Raw genomic sequence first — 23464 nt, 5'->3', positions numbered from 1 at the left:
TGTAAAAGGGGAAACAACCCAAATGTCAAACAAGCGATGGATGGAAAAACTAAATATAATATATTCATGGAGTGTAATACTATGTAGCCTTAAAGCGAAGCCAGTACTGATATAGGCTAGAATATTGATGAACCTTAAAATACTATGTTAAGTAAATAAAGGCAGGCACACAAGGCCACATGGTGTATGATTATATTTATATGAAAAGTTCTGAATAGGCAAACCCGTAGAGATAGAAAGTAGGTGAGTGGTTTCCATGGACTGATGGTGTGAAAAGAGAGAACCCAAGCTAATGGGTATGAAGTTTCTTCTGGGCATGGTAAAGGTGCGACAGCAGGCACCAGTGGCGGCTGCAGAACCTGCTGAGTGTACTAAAAACCACTGCACTGCACCCTTCCAAAGGGAAAGTTTTGTGGTGTGTGAGTAATAGCCCAATAAAGCTGCTCTTTAAAAATAAATAAATAACATGAAGGCTGCTATCATTATAAGCTCGTGTGCTGTTTTAAATATTTCAGTTTACCAAATTGAAAATTGTTTCAAAATTGCCTAGATATAAATTACATAATGAGTAGCTGTACTAAAAAGGTAAAGATTAAAGTCCATAGGGAACAGAGTTCTACCTAGATAGTAATAATAACAGGGTCTTCTACCTGGGCTCACTTCATGCTCAACAAATACTAGGCACTCATTCATGAATGGGTTGTGTCACAAAATTAAGGTGAAAAAGTAGAATACAATGTGTTTTTCTTCGCAAAAAGTAAATTGTTGATCACAGCTGTCTGAATCAGTGGGTCTAATAAAATATTTATAGATTTCTTTGAGAAACTTGATTTAATCGGCTGTTTCACTTTAGCACAGGACTGTCGCGGAAGTGAAAGTGCTACTTTCTTTTCATCAGCGGTGTTTGAAAGATGCTGCCTTTCCTCTCTCCAGGTGCTTGCGGAGGGTTCCTGAGGACGGGCGAGGCGCCACTCTTTCTTTTCTCCCCGGGCTGGCCTGAAAGCTACAGCAATAACGCGGACTGCACGTGGCTTCTCCAGGCTCCTGGTTCCACTGTGGAGCTCAACATCCTCTCCCTGGACATTGAATCTCATGGAACATGCAACTATGATAAACTTGTGATACGAGATGGTGAGAAACATTAAAAAAAACAAAAAGCAAAATAAAACAAAAAAACTACCAAGTTTCCACCCTGACACATATTTAGTTACATTCCATTGTAATTATATTTGTTTACTATCTTCATCCATTTGCATGGAATCTCACAGGTATTATGGTCAATGAAGGCATCGAATACTAGAATTGGCTACAGTTTCTGAGGAACATAAGGAAACTGTGAAGTTAGCTCTAGAAAATCATCCACATACTGTGTCAGGGACAGCATTACATTCCTAAGAAGAAACACAACCTGTGGCTTAGATAGGAAATAATAGTCTGAGTTTCCAGGTAGTGCTGCCATCTTGTTGAAAGGCTTTGGAAATATATCTTGATATTTTATACCTATGACTTTAAGATCCTAGTGTGAGAAGTATTTATAATTACAGTGTATTCAATTCTCTTTGTCTACTGAATCTCTGGATAGAATGGGTAGAATTAAGGGCCAATATTTTTCATTTTTTCCTCTATACACAGGTGTGGTATTGCTAGGCGTTGACTGAGGCATGTGAAGAGTGCTAGGAAGCAACGAGCACAAACTGCTTCACAGTTTGCACGGGATGGCGTAGAGTAAGGAGGCCATATCCTGTGACCAGACCAACGTCTCTCACAGTGTGGTCCCCAGACCAGCAGCATCAACAATTGGTTGGAAATGCAAATCCTAAGCCCCACCCCAGACGACTAACCTAGAAACTCCCAGGATGGGTCCTAGAACTGAAATTTGAAGAGCCCTCCAGGCAGGGGCAAGATGAGGGTGAGGAGAATAAGGCCAGGACCAGGCAAAGTGCAGAGTCAGATCTTGCCTTTATTTAAAATTCTAATAACTTGTTCATTTTACGTTAAAACATTGCTCTAAAATATTGTTTATCTTGATTTCTGAGGTCTGGCACCTCCTTAAATTTTGCCCGTGACTCGTGGAGGTGCTTCCTGGCCTGACCCTAGTCCCTCCCTCCAGGTGGTTCTGATGGTGTGGAGTTTGAGAACCACTTCTCTGCACAGATAGGTGCTGCAACTTCAAACGCCGACCTAGCCAATAGCTGACACAACGAGTGAAGTGTTAAAGTGGAGAACAGAAGTAAACAGGTAGCTACTAGGAATGCAGGCTCAATGTTATGGATCTTATTTTTTAGGGTATGTGAAAAAAACAGAATTTTGTATGAGTTTCCCAAATGTTAAATTTTCCAAATGTTAAGTTAATGTAAAATGCTTCAGGGCATTTTTGTTTGTTTGTTTTGGATCAAACAAACATGTGTTTGCTTTTGGCTCACAGGTGGCTAGTGTGAAAACTCATGTCCCCTTATCCCCTCAGCTCTAGATGCAATAAGTACAGTGAACACAGTCAAATGGCAAAGGTGCTTTATTTTTCTTCTGTGGAGGTTGGACCCTAAGTAAAGATTCAAATCAGCCATACAAACAGGATGAGATAATAAATCACAACTTTCCCCTCTTTTCCTATCAACAATCAGCTATCAGCACATTGCCCAGAGAAACTATTATCTTTCCTCATATCAAGGCATTTCTATGGATGTTAAAATTTTAAATTGCTCATGCAATTAAATTTGTGTGTCCTTTTACACATATTCTGAATGTTCAGAACCCAGTGGAAACTTTAAAAATATTTTAGTAGGTAACTGCGTCAATGGGCAGATTATGGTTATTTTTTTAAAAAATCACTTTTAATTGATTTTGTTCCACCAAGAACTTTTCTTGGACGCCTCAAACCTAGGGAGCTGTCCTTTTCTTCTTCTGTGTGACCCAGCACTAATTACTAAATGGCTCCATGTCTGTTTTATTGTTTGTGAAAGAGACTAACATCTACCTCGTGAGGTTGTTGTGAGGCTCTGGAAAAGTGCAACATTCTCTAGAAATTTCAATTTACTTTGATACAGATATTTCTAAAAGAGGTTTTGTCATATCCTCTTTATAGAATGAAAGTGTTCTTGCTGAGACATAGAGCTGTTTGAGAGAGCTCGGTGAATTGAAGTATATGCCAAAACAATGACAATATTTTTAATTGATCGTGTGACCTATCCATATAGATGATTTTTTGTTCCCTAACAATGTGAGCAGTCACCCAATAAGCTTGTTCTTTCCTTATCTTTTTATTTACTCATCCATGAAATAGCTATGGAGTGCTTACTATGTGTTAATTGCTGGGTATTTTTTTTCCATTTGCACAGTGATAATATATTTTTAGAATTAAATTTTAAGTCCCATTTAAATGATTTGTTCTTTGTCCAATCATATTTTTGCTTCTGAGTAGCAAGGTCATAGAACAGTTTGAAGCAAATGTCTAGAGCACATTGGCCACAAGCAATAATAGCTGGCTAGTCATCGTAGCCTCTTAGCCTCACGGTGGCTGTGGACATTCCTGGGCTTCCCAAGAGAGGCCCCTGTGGCTTTTCTAGGAGAGCAGAGTCACTCTTCCACCTGCTTATTCATTTTGCAGAGTTGTCATGATTCAAAATTGAATCAGTCCTTTCCGGGCCGTGTACCAACAAGTTTTGCATACCGAAGATTTTCACAAACTGAGATTCCACGATGCTACATTGGACCTAAAAAATGTTAATAAAAGAAGGGAAGGGAGGGAGGGAGAGAGGAAGGAGAAAGAAAAAAAAATTGTATAAAAAAATCAGTGATCCTTTTAATCCTAGACCTTACTTTCTTTATGATATTAAATACATCATTTAATAACATCATTTGGGCATCTAGAGTTAACTGGCCAGAGTTTCAAACCCTTGCTGACTCCTTTGCTCTGTGCCCTTGGGCAAATTATATATCCCATTTAAGACTGTTTCCTATCTACAAAATGAGCATAGTAGTAATACCTACCTAATCAGGTTACTGTGAAAACAAAATTAGGCATCACTTATAAAGCATTCAAAATGGTAACACTGTAATTGCTCAATAAATATCAGCTACTAATAATCTTGGGGCCTTAGCTTCCACTTCTCTAAAATAAGGATGCTGAACTGGAGAGTGACTCACCAAGTTACCTGCTAGTCCTAGTCCTTTACTTTTCTTTGACTCGCTGCTCTCTTTTAAAGATCAGGTTCAATCCTGACTGGGTAGGTCATTGGTTAGAGCATTGTCCCAGTACGCCAAGGTTGTGGGTTTGATCCATTGTCAGGGTGCATGCGCGAATCAACCAATGAATGCATAAATAAAAATCAGGTTCGTTCCTACTACTTTCCATTTGTTGAGGTTGTGGAAAGCTCTAGAAATACTGCAGTATTTATTATGGCTTTAACGGGAGGGACAAACCATCTTGTGGTTATGGGGTTATCTTCTAAATCAGCTAATAAGCATTTATTTAGAGATAAGCATTGTTGCATCGATCTGGGCAAAGTTTAGAATAGAAATCCCCAGTCACACTGAGAGAAAATATACACATATGAAGTAAATACTAATATATAATAACTTCAGAATTTGGCAATACACATGATAGAGAATAAGGCAACAACAATAATTTGGGGCGAAATGTGTAGCAAAATTGCATGGTGAAGATAAACGCAAAAAAGATTAGAGACAAAATTTTAAACTAAAAAATACAAAGGTTTTTAGAAGCCAGAAACCCTCCAAAGAATGTCTTTTCAAGCATCTTGTATTTAGAGCTCTGCCGTTACCTTTGTAATTACAGATAATAACTTGTTTATTAAAGTAGTTAATAATGAGTGAGTTTTAGATAGTAGTCAGTGACCAAAAGGGTTCATTTTGCTGGTTGTGTGAAAGGGCAAATTAACTCATGTCTTATATTTTATTTTTATTTTTTATAAGCTTGAAATTCATTAATTTTCATCCTTTGGGAATGAATAGTGTGTTTTCCCAGCCAAGGAGTCCAAGCCTGTTCTAATTCCCTTTGCTCCATTCCGGCTTTGACTGTCATGGTTGCTTTGACTGAACCTATCTAATGGAAGCCAAAGGAAGAAGAGCCATGAGGTGACCCAGCTATCCTAGTGTCTCTGGAAGAACACACCGGTTCAATCTACTTTTCTCTCATCTTCCATCTATGGACATAAGTGTGTCCTTTTAACGGCAAATCAAACAACAAACAAATGAAGGGTGAAAACAAGAAAAACAGAAAAACACAAGCTGAAGCTGAAGGCACACATCTTGGCAAATGACTTTATAACCTTAGTATATGAATTGAGGGTGAAGAACCAACTTTTCCTCCCTTTTAGATACTTGACATTGAAAAAGCTTTCCCACCAAGATCAGGAACAAGACAAAGATGTCTGCTTTCACCACTTCTATTCAACATAGTATTAGAAGTCATTGCCACAACAATCAGACAAGAAAAAGAAATAAAAGGCATCAGAATTGGAAAGGAAGGAGTAAAACTGTCATTGTTTTCAGATGGCATGATAGTGTACATAGAAAACCTATAGACTTCACCACAAGTTACTCAACCTAATAAGTGAATTTCACAAAGCAGTGGGATACAAAGTCAATATTTAGAAATTGAAGGGATTTTTGTATACCAACAATGAAATACCAGAAACAGAAATCAGGAAAAAAATCCCTTTTGATATAGCAACAAGAAAAATGAAGTACCTAGGAATAAACCTTACCAAGGAAGTAAAAGACTTATACTCACAAAACTACACAACACTGAAGAAAGAAATTAAGGAAGACACAAACAAATGGAAGCATATATCATTCATAGATTGGAAGGATTAACATCATTAAAATGTCCATACTGCCCAAAGCAATTTATAGATTCAACACATTCCTTATTAAAGTATCAATGACATATTTCACAGATAGAGAACAAACATTTCAAAAATTTATATGGAACCATAAATGACCCTGAATAGCTGCAGCAATTTTGAGAAAGAAGAACAAAGTAGAAGAGAACATAGTATCTGATATCAAACTACATTACAAGGCCACTGTAATAAAAACAGCCTGGTACTGGCATAAGAACAGACACACAAACCAATAGAACAGAAGAGAGAGCCCAGAAATAAACCTATGTCTCTATGATCAATTCATATTCAACAAAGAGGGCAGAAGCATAAAGTGGAGTAAAAATAGCCTCTTCAACAAATGATGTCAGGAGATCTAGACAGTTACATGCAAAAAAATAAAACTCAACCACCAACTTACACCATACACAAAAATAAACTCGAGATGGATAAAAGGCTTCAATATAAGTCACAACACCATAAAAGTCCTAGAAGAAAACATAGGCAGTAAAATCTCAAATATTCCATGCAGCAATATTTTCACTGATATGTCCCCTAGAACAAGGGACATAAAGGAAAGAATAAACAAATGGGACTTCATCAAAATAAAAAAGCTTCTGCACAGCTAAAGAAAACATCAGCAAAATGAAAAGGGAACCAACTGTGTGAGAAATTACATTTTCCCAATGATACATCTGACAAGGGTTTGATTTCCAACATATATAAAGAACTCATATGACTGTATTCCAGGAAGACAAACAATCCAATTAAAAAATGGGCAAAAGACCTGAACAGACACTTCTAAGAAGACATACAGAGGGCCCAGAGACATATGAAAGGATGCTCAGCATCACTAGCCATCAGAGAGATGCAAATTAAAACCAGGATGAGATACCACTTCACACCGGTGAGAATGGCCCTCATAATCAAATCAACAAACAGGTGCTGGCGAGGTTGTGGAGAAAATGGAACCCACCAACAATAGTATATTGTTGGTGGGGATGAAGGGCTGGTGCAGCCCTGTGGAAAACAGTATGGAATTTCCTCAAAAAACTAAAAGTGGAACTGCCTTTTGGCCTGGCAATTCCACTGCCAGGATTATACCCTAAGACTCCTGAAACACCAATTCAAAAGAACCTATGTACGCCAATGTTCATAGCAGCACAATTTACAATAGTCAAGTGCTAGAAGCAACCTAAGTGCCCATCAGTAAACGAGTGGATCAAAAAACTGTTGTATATTTACACAATGGAAAACTACACACCAGAAAGAAAGTAGGAGCTCCTAGCCTGTATAGATGGAACTGGAGAGCATTATACTAAGTAAAATAAGCCAGGCGATAAAGGACAAATACCATATGATCTCACCTATAAGTGGAACAAAATCAACAAAACAAACAAGCAAGAAAAATATAACGAGAGACACTGAAATAAAGAACAAACTGACAGTACCCAGAGGAAGGGGGAGAGAGATATAATGGGGTAAAGGAAGGGAAGGGTCATCAAGGAACATGTATAAAGGACCCATGGACAAAGCCAAAGGGGGGTAGGATTGAGGGTGGGAGGTGGGGGTAGGTGGGGTGGAGGAAAGTAGTGGTGGGAAAATGGAACAAAATTTAAAAAAATAAAATAAAAATAAAATTTAGATGGATGTCTAATGCACACATCAACACTGTTCCACAGTTACTCCCAATCCAGTGTACTCTAATGTTGATTTTTAGTGCAAGGAAGCTGTCAGGCAGTTTTCAGAGAGACAGTGGGAACTGTCAAAGAAGACTTTTTTTTTTTTAAATGTAGTCTTTGTAGTATTTTTTTCCATTGCCATTTAGTTCCCTTATACACCCCTCCCCTCAGCAATCACCACACTATTGTCCATGTCAAAGAAGTCTTTTTCAGAAAGAGTAAAGGAAAAGGCAGGTGGCACCATGATGAACTGGAGCCATAATGATGTAGTCCTTGGAGTGTCCTTGTATTAGAGAACCCCATATGTGCTAGGGACCGTGTCATTCTGAGAAAAATGTGTGAGCTGCTTTGGTTGGGTTCTAGGTGATGGTGGAGGTGATTCTGAAAACATACTTTCACACTGATGTTTCCTTTCTTTGGTCCTAGGTGACAATAACAGGGCCCAGCAACTGGCAGTTCTCTGTGGCAGAGAGATCCCTGGACCCATCCGGTCTACTGGAGAGTATATGTGGATCCGGTTTACCTCGGACATCAGTATAACCAGGGCGGGCTTTAATGCATCCTTTCACAAGAGTAATGTGTTCTAAGACTTTGAATTTATTTTGTCTCATCTCGTTTCATCTCACCTATCTCTTGCTTGCTCCCTTATATACTCTGCTCATTTTTCCATGCCAGGACACATGTTTATTATAAGTCAGAGCACACGGGTCTCTGCCCAGCCTCTGGATGGCTATCCTTACATCAGGTACCGAGTCCTGATCCAAGACACTTGCCACATTGTAAAAAGAAGGCCCAGCCTTCAGGTCTCTGGGTGGTCTGTCTTCTCTGCACAGTAGGCACACGAGTAAGATCTTTAAAACAAATTTTCAGCCTAGCTGTGGCTGGAACTAGGAGACAGCACAAAGCCATTGCACATCAAAGAAGTAATAAGTCAGAGTTATCATCAACCTAAGAAATAACCAAAGTAATACAGAAGATATCTTCATCAATGCCTCGTCCAGAATAATTCAATGGAAGGGTGACAGGAAGAGCTTTTTGGTCTTGAAAAATGCATTTGATGAGCCAGAGAATGTGCACAGTGTATGACAGGCTGTCATGTGTAGTGTGATTGAGATTTCTAAAACTTGACAAAATGTGGAGTCAAATGATAACCTTAAATCCAAACTAGATTAAAGTTTAAGAAGTAGACTGTGAAATATGGAAAGCAAAAGACTCCTGTGATTTTTAACTGAAAAACATGATTTTAAGGTAGATTATCAATCTATACCTTAAAAATTAATATTCACTATTATGTATGCCTTCTGTAGAGTAGAGAACAATTGAAGATAAATTGTCTCCCTCACGGGAGGCAGGCTGCACAGTGATTTAACAGGACGGGCTTCGGAATCAGACCTAAGATGAATTTCCACTCCTGCGATGTAGCTACTTGAAGGCACTCTTCTCTCACTCACTGACAAGCTGCTCAGCCCCTGGCAACTGGCGAGTTATGCCTGCTCTGGCCACTCTCTCTTCCTAACTCCCGACCTCACACCTTACACCATGCATCGCATGTATGTGTGTCTGACAGCTCATGATATAGAAAGTTGCCATGAGGAAGATGGAACTCCTGACTCCCACCATTTTCCACCACCTCCCTCAAACTTTCTCACACCACTTGCTTCTCCATTTTAGTAAGTAAATAGTACTTTCTTCTAGCTATTTAAGCCAAAAAGCTTGGCAATCATCCTTGATTCATCTTTTCCCACTCCATAAATCCTAATCATTAAAAATCAAAATGGTTGTACCCTCACAATAAATCTAGATTCCCACACCTTCCCACATGTCTACCGCACCATCCTAGCCCAGGCATCTGTCCTCTCTCCTTGCACTCAGGAAATCACGCCTTTGTTGGGCATCCTGCTTCTGCTTTCCCCCATGCCCCCACTTACAGGTTAAGTATTGCAGATGGAATGATTCTCTTAAAATTTAAGTCAGATCGTGTCATTCTGATGCTCAAAACTCATTTCCAATGTCTTCCTTTTCTTATTAAAAATAAGTCGTTTAGTTTCCTGAATGGCCTACCCTGCTGCCTTTTGGATCTGTCACTCTGCCTCATCCATTCCGACTTACATGATGTATTTACCACTCACATCCAGACTTTTTGCTGAAAGTTTTCTCGACTGGACTGCCTGTGGCTCAGCCCTCATTTCGTTCAGGTCCTGCCCCGACAACACGACCTTTTCTAACTTCCACAGGCAGTACAGTGCCTTCCTCATTCATTTTTCTTTGGAGAAATTAACACCATCTCACATATTATATGTTTCTTGTATGTCTTCCTCATCTGTAAAGTAAGCTTCATGAAAGTAATTTGTCTCTATTGTTTACTTAACTTTCCCAATCTTAGCAACAACAAGTACCCAATGGTGTGAACTCACAAAATGCTTCTTGTGCTAATCATTTCCCACACTTTGGCCTTAGTTAGTTCCAAACCACCACTTCCATTGCCTAAGTTTGAAAATCCTCAAGAAAAACAGAACAGCCCAAAAATCCAGTTGTAAATGTTATTTAAAGAGTTTCTTTAATTTTTCAATTAAAACATTAATTTTCTTTCTTTCTTCTTGGGAAGGTTGTGGTGGATATTTGCATGCTAACAGAGGGATTATCACATCGCCCAACCATCCCGAGACCTACCCTCCCAATCTCAACTGCTCCTGGCACGTCCTGGTTCAGAGTGGTCTGACCATTGCTGTCCATTTTGAACAGCCCTTCCAGATTCTGAACAGAGACGACTCTTGTAACCAGGGGGATTACTTGGTGGTAGGTCTTGTTTGCTCCTTTTTCTCATTATTTTCTTGGCAAATTTCCTTCAGAAAATGAAATGATGATTTATCTCTCCTGGATCATAAATCAATAGAACTTCTGGACTTCACCTTTATTAATGTGAAGGAATATATACAACCTTAATTTGTGTTTCTAGCTAAAAAATGGACCTGATGTCTCGTCTCCACCCCTGGGGCCCCATGGAGGAAATGGCCATTTCTGTGGCGGTCGCCCTCCATCCACTCTGTTCACCTCGGATAACCAAATGCTTGTTCAGTTTGTTTCTGACGATAGTAATGGGGGGCGAGGATTTAAGCTCGAATATGAAGCAAAGAGTTTAGGTAAGTATTTTTGTTGAGAATAATGTTTGTACTTTTCCTGCAATTGTTTGGTCTTCCTTGTGTAAAGAAACTTGAGAAAAATAAAGTTTTCTTTTCTGAAGTAAGAGTAATGAGAATAGCTACCTGTTATCAAGCACTTACTTTGTGCTCAGTACAGTCACTATCTCATCATGACTACTTTGTAAGAAAGGTATCATCGTTTCCATTTTACAGGTAAGTAAAATGAGGCTCAGCTTTTTCCCCCATGGCTACATAACAAGTGAATAAACAAAGTAAAATTCTCCATGACCATAAATTGAACTGATTTTAATGATCCCCTGAAATCTTTCGGCTTCTCCATTATAAAGTATCTATTATGTTACATTCACTTATAGAAACTTTGTAAGAATGATAATTGCATTGTTTTGTAATCATGTGGATGTTTTCTTTTAAATGAACACATGACCCTCTCATTCTATTATTACCCATTTAATTATATATACAGTAGTTATCTTGACTTAATTACCTTTACTTAATTATACTTGATTATAATTATATTTAATTCTACTGTAATGATTTAATTTTGTGATATTTATTTTTATATAATATTTAATTGAATAAATAAGTAAATAAGCATAACTTCAGACAAAGGAGTAGTATGAGTAGAGAGTATGTTTTTGCTTCAAACTTAGATAATATGGGTTTCAGGATAATCCTGTGATCTCCATTTCAGATTTTTGAATCTATTTCAAAATATACACTAATTTATGGAGTTATATGTTTTATTGCACACCCTCCAAAGTACGAGAATTTAAAATGCCAGCATAATTTCCTCATTTGGGGAAAGGAAAAGTAATAAGTCTCTACCAACGGATACAAAAAGTCAGCTAATCGCTCAAGTAGGTTCTATGACTACAGAGAATGTCCTTCTGTCACTTCTCAGCACACGTGGCTCTGGCACTTGAAAGGAGCCTTTAAAAATACAGCTCTGTGACACCAGCACCATTACATTATAGACCAGGAGTCCGTCATCCATCCCTGTCTTGACGCAGAGCTCTGCTGCTGAGTCTTGAGTGGGCAGGATTCCACCCGGTCCCAAGACTTTGTAGCGTAACAGTGCCTGTGTCTAGTGAAGAGACTTCAGCCTGCTCCACAGAATTCCACTTCTCCATTTTTACCCATGCTAGACTCACTCTTGAATTATATTTTTAAAGTCAATGTTTAGTGGGAATCCAGATACACTATAAAGGTCTATTTGCAAACACTGACTTTTATTATCCCTTTGTGGACCCTCTATGCATGCAAGAATGATATGGCTATTACCTTCTCCCCATCTTTCTGACCTTAATATTAGACTTAGCTGGCCTTGGATTTCAAAACCTACTGCTGGGCAACCCCAACAATTTAATCACTCTTGTTTCTCTGGACTTTCTAATTTAACCATTTTCCCTAACTACACAATCAGCCTTCTACTTCCCCCATCTGTCTTTCCACCACACTTCTCTGCCACTACCATTTCTCAGCCTTTAACATGGTGTTGGGAAAACAACTTTTGACACCAAATCCTCCTAGTTCTATACCATCTTTCTCTGGAGATACTCCTTCAGTATGGTCGATTGAGAGTTCCATGTTCCTATGATCAATGCTGTATATCTTCACCAATTAATTGGCTTGTTAATTAATTACCAAAACATGTACCAAGTGCTTTACCCCTTGAAAACTGCCAAGTTTTATCAAGGAGTTCACAGTGCAGTGGAGGAGCCAGACAAGCGAAGTCCAATTAGAACATGGCACTGCAAGTGCTAGAGAGAGGAGAGCTTCGGGAGTTACGTGGACATGTAAGAGAGACCCTAGCCCAGCTGAAAGGGTCAGAGGAGGCTCCAGAGAAAGTGGGTGAATAGAGAGATGCTAATCAATGAGGAAAAGGTGTGACCACATGTGAAGTCTCAATGGTTATGCGATAAGGCATATCCATGGACTTGAAAGAATCCACTGCTGCTGGAGAACAGAGTCAAAAGGAGGTAAATTTAATGGTGACGAAGCAGGCAGGAATCACAGTGCTAAGGGCCATAGCGGCCACCGTAGGGATTTATGATCTTAGCTGAGAGGCAGTGGGGAGCCCTTGAAAGATTTTAATGCAAAGCATGAGAGTGGGATGATCGGATTAGCAACATCAGTGTGGTTGCAGCACTGAAAAGACATTGAAAGGGAAAATACTAAGGTGGGGAGGCCTGATGAAAGACTAATTCAGGGAAAAAGTATTAGGCCCTGAACTAGCGCAGTGTCAGTAAGAATGTAGAAGAGAAGGCATATTGAGAATGTCCAAGAAACTGAGGGACAGAAGTGTAAAGAAGGAAGATGCGGCCAACCATGTTAAATGCTGTTAGTATAAGAAAAAGATTTAAAAAGACCTTTGGGTGCACAACTGTGAGGCAATTGTAGCCCTGGACAAGAGTGCTTTCATGGGGTTGAAAAGTGAAGGGAGAATGAAGAGGATAAAAAAAGAGGGTGGTGAGGAAGTCAAGAGAGCAACTGTAAATTACTTGAACTTATAATATATAGAAAGATCAAAGGAACAAGGAATGATTGAAAGGATAAGTGGATGGCAAGGTCCCTGAAGAGACAGAAGACAATGGGAGCCCCAGCCAGAGATACAGGAAGACAGTATACAACGAATGACTATAGGAGGGTAGAGAAACAATTGAATTTATTAAGGATGGTAACAAGTGAGGGAGTAACAAATTCAGAGAAGTCTCATCTGACTTCTACTGTCTTTAAAAAGTAAAACTAAAAGTCTGGGGCTGAGACCAGTAAGGAAATGGAGAGAATGAAAGGTTTAGGGCATATAGTCAAGTTTTCAATTAGCAATAATCGTGCCTCAGATAAACCTCATTGGCTACGATACTGCCACTGCGCAAAGCTTATAGTCAAGTTTTAAATAGCTGTTGTCATTTGAAAAATTTTTATTTTAATCCTCCCCCAAAGATTTATTTTTTATTGATTTTTAGAGAGGGAGGAAGAGAGACATTGATTGATTGCCTCCCATATGCACCCTGACCGGAGGTCAAACCCACACCCTAGGTATGTGCCCTGCCCAGCCAGGGTCGAACCCACCACCTTTTGGTGCATGGGACGACGCTCCAACCAACTGAGCAATCTGGCCAGGGCTGTATGAAAAAAATGGGGGTATTGCTTGGCAGTGTTGAGACTGGAGAACATGCATTTGTAATGGCAGAAATTGTGATGAATGATTTGATTATGTTACAACCATGAAACTGAGATTTTGCAAGAATTCTGAAGGAGACACCAGGAGCAAAGCTCATTCATCTTCTTGCAAAAACTGGCTAATAAATTCTCTCATGCCAGTCATCTCTTGCTCTGCAAATGTGTCAAAATCCTGAAGAAACATAATAAGTGAATGCCCACACAGTTGTGCAAATATATATCTGCTAAGTCTTTTAAACACATAAGATCAAGGCTCTGCATTGTTCTGCTAAACCAGATAGTCACCGGGCAGTTACAAGTACTAGTGCATTTACACGCTCATTGCAGTGGCGGGTAATAGTGCCTCGGTGATGTTCTACTGCATGCACTGTGCACCTTGATCATTTTGTTGGCTTTACGGAAAAGTGAAACTTCCAGAGAGGATATATGGTTTGACAACTTAAAAAGTGCCACACTTGGTAGCACCCTTGATAGCAAGTTCAGAATTTATTTGCTTAAAAAGTAAATAAGGATAATTTTAGGGGAAAGGAAATATAGATAAAGAGATATTTTTAAATGATCATGGCGGTTGATTGTGTCCTCTTTCCCCAGCCTGTAGACTGACTTAACTGTGTTTCCTGACAGCCTGTGGGGGCCATATCTACATCCACGATGCGGACTCCGTTGGATATGTGACCTCCCCTAACCACCCAGACAATTATCCCCAGCACGCTGACTGCATTTGGCTCATAGCTGCTCCTCCTGGAAAGCTCATAAAGCTTCAGTTTGCAGATCAATTCAATATTGAAGTGACACCCAAGTAGGTCACCTCCATGTAATTTTCACCTAGTCAGAGCTAGTCCTTCTTTTCAGCTGTCCTGTCTCAGCACAATTTCCGTCTTCCTTTCGTGGCAACATACACTGCACAGGCAGTCTAGGGATGGAGAAGGAAAATGTTTTAACTCCTCCAGCCCCAAAACATTGCCTGACAGCCTCTCTCCCGTCAGCTGAGCAGATCCCGAACACAGATACCGTCCCTCGTGACCCCGTGCACATCCTCCAAGAGACACTGAGGATGGCTGTTTGAGATTTATGTGATCTGCCCTTCCTCTCACAGGAAAAATAGTGTCTCTGGTAGATGAGTATTTATTTGCCCAGCCTCATACTGAGTGTCATAAATGATAAAACATTTGTTTAAAAAATGGAAATTTATGTTATGTGACACCAGGGGTGTCAGAAATAGGACTAAAGCAAGTACAGTACAAATTCTAACTCTTATTTAATAAGAATTCTGAAAGATAACACACTAGAAAGTAAGTCTTACTATGGTGGACACAAAGCAAATGACTACATAGACAAAAGAAAAATCTATGTTTTTTTTCATTTAACAAAAGTGTGCATGCATTTGCATGAATAGGTGTGTGGTACAAAATATATACAAGAGGGTTTTTTTTGCCATTTCTGGGCATCTTATACGATGTCACTCTTCCCCTCAGTGGGCATTAACTGGCTGATTGACTTTCTCAAGAAATATCGGGTAACTACTTGCCCTCTTTTACATACACAGAAAATTCCAGCTGAGTCTTGCCGTTAGCCCTGGTCACAGAGCCGTCAAGAGAGAGTCCATCTGTGTCATGTGAAATGTGTTGAATCACCATGTGAAACAAAATACTTAGAGAAAAATTCCTAGGGGGTAATTTGAGAATGACTTTTAAATTTGTAAAACTAATACAGAAAATAGAAGGCAAGTGAATATTCTTCAGTGTGGTACATGTGGAACCCATCTTTTTGAGCTACTAACTAAATAAAGGGTGTGTTATAATTAGGAAGAATATTCTAAAGTGATGCCGCACTTAAGTTGACTCCATCACAGTGTCTTCTGCTCCAAAAAAGGTAGTTTAATAATGCCCTTGGAAAAAGTGAGAAAAATCTTTTTTAAGCAAAATACGATGGTGCAGTTGTCTTTATATATTAAACAGAATTTTCTTTCACGTTAGCTGTACATCCAGTTATCTTGAATTGCGAGATGGAGCCGATTCAAATGCACCGATAATATCCAAGTTTTGTGGGACATCTTTGCCCAGCAGCCAGCTGTCCTCAGGAGAGGTGATGTATTTGAGATTCCAGTCTGACAGCAGCTCTACTCATGTGGGGTTCAAGGCCAAGTATTCTATAGGTAACAATACTTTTTATATTCAATAAGAAAGTAGTGATAGAATAAATACCTTAAAACTTTTCTAAAAACACACCATTCATTATAAAAGAAGTCTTTCTATCTGCCTAATTTTAATAATTATTTTAATGATAGAAATAAGTAAAGAATATAAATGTTTAAAACTCCAAGTTATTAATTTTAATTTTTACTTTGATTTCCATTTTAAAACACTATTTTTTTACAAATGTGAATATTCTGTATTTTTTCCTAAGTTGTTTTTGAAAAACACATACAGTTAAATCCTTGTTTTTTCCTGTTATCATAAAATATGTATTACTTTAAATAGTAAAACTCTTTAGTAAATATTAATTACATTTAGAACAGTGATTTTGAACTCCTTGTCATTAATAAATAATTGAGATGTTTTTCTCCTAAGCCTTTAGTGCCAAATGAGTCACTAGACAAAAAGCAAATGTATTTTCAGTGTTTTGATTTCCTTCTTAAAAACTGAGCAATAAATATGCATACCAAAAATTCACTATAATATGATGCAGTTACATAGAATTGAAGGTGGGTCTGGACACTAACTAAATGTATCCAACACACCCAACACTTGCAAAGCCTCGTTGTGATAACATTTAACTTACACCACAGGTTTCATAGCCTGAAGCAAATTGTATATAATTCAATCTGTCACATCCACCTAATGAAAAATAATTGAATAGTAATTTTCAAGGCCCTGAGATACCAGTTACTACAGTGAAATATGGATTTGATAATTAAACTGGAAACAGCAGGCATCAGAAACAAACCACAGCACGGTTTCCAGCAGAATTTCTACTCAGCCTTCAGAATCACCAACACAGGATAGAGGCAAGCCCTATCCACCTATCCGTTGGTTCTTGAAATAAAACATAATTACAACTAATAGCTTTTACATGGTGTCCCAAGAGAATTGGAGATATTACAGAATATGCCTTCAATAGTCTCCCAGTCTTTCATTTCCCATTATTGGATTGCACTTGTGTTATCATTTCTCTTTACTCAAAAATAGATTTCCAATAGCAAGGGAAGCACTAACCAAACATTTTCAGAATTTTTAAAACTTCAATTCATGTTCACTTGACACCTGAAAGTTTTCAGATGTGCTGGTGAAGTGTCTTAAAACTCTAATAGAATATTGTTCTTCGTTTTTACAGCCCGTTGTGGGGGGACAGTGACAGGGCAGAGCGGTGTCATCCAAAGCATCGGCTATCCAACACTCCCATACATGGATGATTTATTCTGTGAGTGGCACCTCCAGGGTGCCTCAGGGCACTATCTCACCATCCACTTTGACGACTTTAACCTTCAGAACTCCTCTGGCTGTGAAAAAGACTTTGTTGAGATCTGGGAAAACCATACCTCTGGTCAGTAAAATATGTCTGCTGTCTTTTGGGGGCTGTTTATTTTCACACGTACTCATTTAGCCTTTGAAGTGTCCTCACTTCCAAGAAAAGCAACACTGTGTCTGTTCTTGGCAGAGAAATGCAGGTGTGCCAGCCTTGCTCTCCCTCGATGCACCCGCAAACAGCGGGTGTCCTGAGCTGCAGGTGCCCTTCTACAGCCACCCGGAGACCCCACTGAGAGGACACAATGTAGGGAAGGCTTTGTCTTCCTGCTGTGACATTCTAATGTCATATGCAATTATTTGAGGGACATCCTGTCCCATAGGAGAGGAAAGGGTAATTTAACCTGGGAACACTATGAGATGGACACATGTCACTCTCTTTCCTCAGACCATTTCTTTAACCAAATGAGCTAGCCTTCCTCATTGCCCAAGCCCTGATTGGTTGCCGTTTTTGTTACACTTCATATCTTTGAATATATTGATTTTTCTTCAGGTTTGGCCTGCTTCTCTTGACAGAGATTATCATTTCTTAGCGGACTGGGTCTTATCTTTTATTATCTCCTTCACCTGGACATATACATACTTATTTGACTCTCACAGGAAACTTACTGGGCAGGTACTGCGGAAACACCGTTCCTGACCGCATAGACACTTCCGGCAATGTTGCTTTGGTCAGGTTTGTCACAGATGGCTCTCTTACTGCCTCAGGATTCAGACTTTGGTTTGACTCCAGTCTGGAAGGTAAGTTCATGGATTTATTTAAAGATACGTATTATTGAGCAACTACACTGGATAGACACTATGCTAGGAACTGATGTTGTAACAGTTGGACAAAAAAATGGCCCCTATCTTCTTGGACCTTACAGCTTAGTGTGGAGGCAGACATTAATCTAACAGTCAGCAGTGAGAGAAAAACCACAACTGTGAGCAATGCGTCAGGAGGGGAGCCAGCACTCAGGGGACATGGGAGGGGATTGGAGCTGCAGGTTACTCATCTTAAGGAAGCCAGCCCGTTAGTCCTACTCAGAATTTGCATTCCAAATTCCCTGAAAAACTCAGGTAAAATAAAGATCTTGTCTGAAAAAAATGCATAATTATTTTAGCCCTATTACTTTCCTGACTCTATGATTACGACATTTATTGGTCTGCCATATTTCTTGGGCCATGATGATAAATGCTGTGAACTGTCATCCATGGAAACAAAGATCAAATATTAATATTAGAAATAGGAAGTAAATACAAGTGTTCTAGAAAAGCCCTCACATGTATATAACTAGTTATAAGTGTCAACCAGTGGTTGTTGGCACCAGTTCAATGCCAGCAGGAATCCTCAGTTTGGGGTGTGGTGAAGAGGAAACTCGATTCATTGCAAAACAGCTCAATAGTGATACAGCATGGCTGTGAGGTGACCCTGAGGCTAGGCAGCCCTGGGGCCAGGCCCCTCTCTGGCTGGGCAGCTCTGCTGTGGACTTCACTGGTCTTCTCTGCCCTGCACTGGTCTGCCCCATTCTACTCTGGTGAGACATCTTCGGTGTTTCAGCTCCAGGAGGGGAACACAATCTTGGGTGGGAAGGGAAACTGTGCTCCCAGAGCCACAGGGAAGCTGATTTATATAGATAGAAGTCCCCACTGCTGGTCCCTGATTGGTTTGTCCTCATGCAAATGAGAACTCCAAATTTCACAGTTTGATTAGTCTACAAGGCACTGTCCTAATTGGTCAGAGTGGAGCCACTGATCGGTTGATGAAGAAGCTGATGGGGGTATGGCTATGCAGCTCCAATTGGATGGGGAAGCCTCAGTCCTACTGGTTGAAATAGGGTCCCAGGAACTCCTGTGTAGGGGCTGGCTCAGCCTGCAGAAACATAGTGCAGGCAGGCAGTTCAGTAGTGCAGGCTTCTCCCCAGGAGACCCCTGTGCAGAAATGGCTTCTAGGCTTTGTTTTTTAAATTTGAGCCCAGTTAGCCACTGAGATCCCCTCTTAGTAGGCGTCTTCTTTTTTCACGGTTCACATAAATAAGAGCAATGATTCGTCTAGTATGAGAATGAAAAAAAAAACCCTTTAATTTTGAGAACATTCTTTATAGAAGGGGTTGATTTGGTTTCATTGAAAGTTCCCTTGTTTTTTCTCCCCCTTCAGAATGTGGTGGGGATCTACAGGGCCCTGCCGGAACATTTACGTCTCCCAACTACCCAAACCCAAATCCTCATGGCCGGATCTGCGAATGGAGAATCACCGTGCAGGAAGGAAAGCAGGTCACCCTAACTTTTAACAACCTGAGGCTGGAAGCTCATTCATCCTGCAGCAGCGAGCATGTGACAGTAAGTGTCCTGTGCAGTCAGAGATATTATATTCCATTGGTAAAGGAGTTAATTGACTCATAAATCATAGTCAGAAAACTTGGTCAGGAATATTCCCATTGTGCAACTGTATTTCAGGAAAATTCTAAGTATTTTAAGTAGGACAAAATCACAGTAAACTGCTGCAATATTTGTAAAAGCTGTTTTAAGAAACTATTAGAGGTCACAACATACATCAGGGTCATAGGTAGGATAAATTTTAAGAGCTCATGATCATTATACACGGCAAAATGGGGTAAACAGAGAAATTACGCCTGTGGGTAGCACATGGCTAAATGAGGCCAGAGTCACAGAACAACCCTCCATCAAAAGTGTAAAGCAGATGAGTGGCTCCGCATAATGCTGTTCTATGCAGAGGTACTGAGTGACTCCTCTGAGAGACCAGGGTTGCTTGCCCTCCATGTCGCCAAGCTCAGATGCTTTGATGTACACCCTCAGCATTTTTACCGCCCGTTAGCAAAAGACTAAGTGAGACGCAGGCGTGTAAAAGAAGATTGTTAGTTGTGAAATGACAGATCTAAACGCATATTTACTGTGGTCGTGGTAGATTTATATTAGACTGTTTTCCCACCCAAGTTGTCCTTTCTTCAGGGTTTGTTATCTCAGTAAATAATATAATTCCAAACTCCTGATTGCTCAAAAACCTTGATGTGTGTTTGGGAGTCCTTTTCCTCACACCTCATATTACATCCATAAGCAAATCCCATTGGCTGTATCTTTTAAGAGGATCCAGAGTCTAGCCCCTTTTCATTATATCCACTATTACCACCATCGCCACTCAGATTAGTTTTAATAACTTCCACTCTCGTCTCCCTGCATTCTCAACACAGCAGCCAGTGTGATGGGTTTAAATGTAAATCACATCACGTCGTTCTCATTGAAAATCTTCTAAGGGCTTCTCATCTCACTCAGAGGAAAATCCCAAATCTTTACAATGGCGCACTGGCCCTACATTATTTTCTGCCCCTCCCTTTCCTGCCTCTGCATCTTATCTCACACTCCCAGGATCCAGCCACACTGGCCTCTTTTCAGTCCCTGGAGTATGCCGAGACCCGCCCACAGCCCACTTCACGGGCACTATTGCCTTTGTCTAGATGGCGGCCTGGTTTATTCTTTCACTTCATTGAGGTCTCTGCTCAAAACTTGATCCATTAAATAGACCTCAGCGTGGCCTCTCCCGTTCCCTACATTATTGTTTTCACAGCACGTCTGACCAGCTGCCAGTCCGAGTATTTATGTGCTTGCTGTTTATTGTCCGCTCCCCCACCTAGGGTGTGACCTCCATTAGGACATGCACTTAGCTTCCTTCATTGCCGTATCTCCAGTGCCTGGCACATAAGGAGGACAATAATTTTTGAATGAATAAATAGAAGTACTATCATTTTTCTTTTTAAAAACAAGCCGCTTTTCTTTTCCATTTAATTGTCTCCTGTTGGATAGTGTGTTTCAAAAACATAAAATACCTTGGTGTGTTTGTACCACTATTTACTACCCTAAAATGATCATATTCAAGCTTAACATTTTGCCAAGTTCTTGTATTTGAAGGAAAAAATTAAGTACTCCTACTATATCATATTTTGATACATTTTCTTTTCTTGCCAATGATTAACATTATGTAATTATAACCATGTGACATAAATTCATTTATATATTATTTTAATCTATGTTGCTGATTATAAATACAATGCATGCTTATTGGCTAAAATTAGGAGAGTTTAGAAAAATAAAAAATATAAAAATACTTGGAATCCTACAGACACATTGTTAAAATTCTTCTGTGTATATTGGCTTATTTTTCCTTTGAAATGGTTTTCATAGTTGAGATCATACTGAATGTAATGATTATTAAGGATCTTACCAGCAGAATTTTCACAGGCCCTACAGGAAAGATAATATGAAGAGTCATAGTTTTAGAACTCAAACAATTAAAATAAAATTTACAGTGATAACCACATATTCAGAATTATGTCTTGTCATTTCCTCACTTCTGCATCATCGACGCCAAAGGCATCTACTTTCAACTCTTTTAGCTACTTCTTGTGAGATTTCTGTCATTATTTCAAAATAATATTCCTATTCTGTTACTTCTTTATTTTTGGATCTTAGGCATTGTCTATCTGCCCCCAGCTACGGACGGTGAGGGTTTAGCTCTCCTCACAAAGCAGCCCCACCGCCACCACAAATGCACATGTCACATGCTCCCCCAACTCCTCCAAAATACTTGAGTCACAGTTTGTTTAAACCGTTATTTAATGTTTCCATTACCATAATTATGTAAATACCACTTTCAACTAAGCCAGGTAGCATTTGCTTTTTTTAATGTAATAATAATAATAGGGTCCTTTTTACATTTTCTTGTTTTTCTATAAATTCATCCCTAATTCTTTCTTCCACACACCTTTTGCTCCAGACATATATCCCCACCTTATATAATGAAGCACATTTATTATTTTCATTCATTTTCCTTAGCAATATTCTTTCCTGAGCCTTTGTTCATCAGCTGCAAGCCTGATGCCAGCTGCGTGTAGGGATTTCCCTTCAAATTTCCAGGTCCCTCTGTTCCTCTCTGGGGCTGGATCCCTGGCTTTACGATATAAGAATTTCCCTTTCTTGGTTAATTTCCTGTTTTTGGAAAGGCATATGTTCTTATAGCTTCTTAAGGGTTAGGAGGTGGAGACGGGTGATAAAGTTTTGAGAATGTGTATACCTAGAATTGTACTTATTTTACTCTTATTCGTTAAATATATCATATATTTAAAATAGTTAATATGTGTAATATATTCACATACACATATGCCTATATTAATCATAATTTTGAAGTATTTGCTTTTTTGCAGCCTATTTTCTTTAAGTTCTTGTTTCCCATTTACTGTATTTGTCTCTGCCTTTGACATTAGATGTTTCCCTAAATGTCTGATGACCCTTGGCTGTTCGTTTCTATTTAAGAACGAAGTGCTCAGCGGCTGATTGGAAGCTCTGTGTGCGTGACTGGGGCTGTCAACTTGTGGGCTTCATGGGAGGTGACAAGGGAGGAGACTTGGCTATTTAATTAGTGGAAACTACAAATGTCGTATGTATAGGTCTTTTCTCCTGGGGAGGTTAAAACTCCAACAAAGGAACACTTTCAGAATTAACTTCTGTATTTTCAATATGACATCCATATTCCTTTTTTTTGCAATATATTTTTATAGGTTTGATGTTTTTTTGTTTGTTTGTCTGCTGTTCACTCTACTCCAAACAAGGGGATGTGGGTTGCCCTTTGCTCATCCTTTATTTATTTGAGAAATTCCCAGAAAGAAAGGAAAGAAGGAAGGAAGAAAGAAAGAGGATGGAGGGAGGGGAGGAGGGAGAGAGGAAGGAAGGAGCTAGATTTCACGATAAATTATAGTAAATAATAAAGCCGCTATCTTTTGTGATGGAGTACATTCTCTTTCTCCATAGCTATTACTAGCATACTGTGAGTCATTATTTCCAATTGAGAGACATTCAAATCTTTTTTTAAAAAGGAATGTCAATCACTCACTCTTTCAATGACTGTTTAGTTACTTCTAGATCTTGAACTGTGAACACCATGCATCCTAAAACATGCGCTTGGTTTTATACAGAAGTGAAATAATACTTTGCCGGTTGTTAGAACTATGTGCATAATGGGTTATTGTTTAATATTTTGGAGTCAACAATACTCTAATCTACTTTTTAAAATTCAAATTAGT

General features: G+C 39.3%; 1 protein-coding gene and 1 pseudogene across 1 annotated transcript in view; one reads left to right on the top strand and one right to left on the bottom strand.

Moving 5' to 3' along the window:
• Positions 1 to 23464, top strand: part of CUBN (cubilin) — a 244855-nt gene that overhangs the window by 151894 nt on the left and 69497 nt on the right. The window contains exons 40-48 of the mRNA XM_024575816.3: positions 934 to 1131; positions 7952 to 8098; positions 10131 to 10321; positions 10482 to 10665; positions 14494 to 14668; positions 15846 to 16024; positions 17203 to 17412; positions 17994 to 18134; positions 19531 to 19712. Coding sequence (XP_024431584.2) covers positions 934 to 1131; positions 7952 to 8098; positions 10131 to 10321; positions 10482 to 10665; positions 14494 to 14668; positions 15846 to 16024; positions 17203 to 17412; positions 17994 to 18134; positions 19531 to 19712 — 1607 coding nt within the window. The remainder of the gene's footprint in view (positions 1 to 933; positions 1132 to 7951; positions 8099 to 10130; positions 10322 to 10481; positions 10666 to 14493; positions 14669 to 15845; positions 16025 to 17202; positions 17413 to 17993; positions 18135 to 19530; positions 19713 to 23464) is intronic.
• Positions 13416 to 13566, bottom strand: LOC112319629 (U4 spliceosomal RNA; annotated as a pseudogene).

This window comes from Desmodus rotundus, chromosome 4, assembly GCF_022682495.2.
Source record: "Desmodus rotundus isolate HL8 chromosome 4, HLdesRot8A.1, whole genome shotgun sequence".
NCBI classification, from domain to species: domain Eukaryota; kingdom Metazoa; phylum Chordata; class Mammalia; order Chiroptera; family Phyllostomidae; genus Desmodus; species Desmodus rotundus.
The sequence above is the reverse complement of the archived record's forward strand: the minus strand, read 5'-3'. Positions and strand labels throughout refer to the sequence as shown.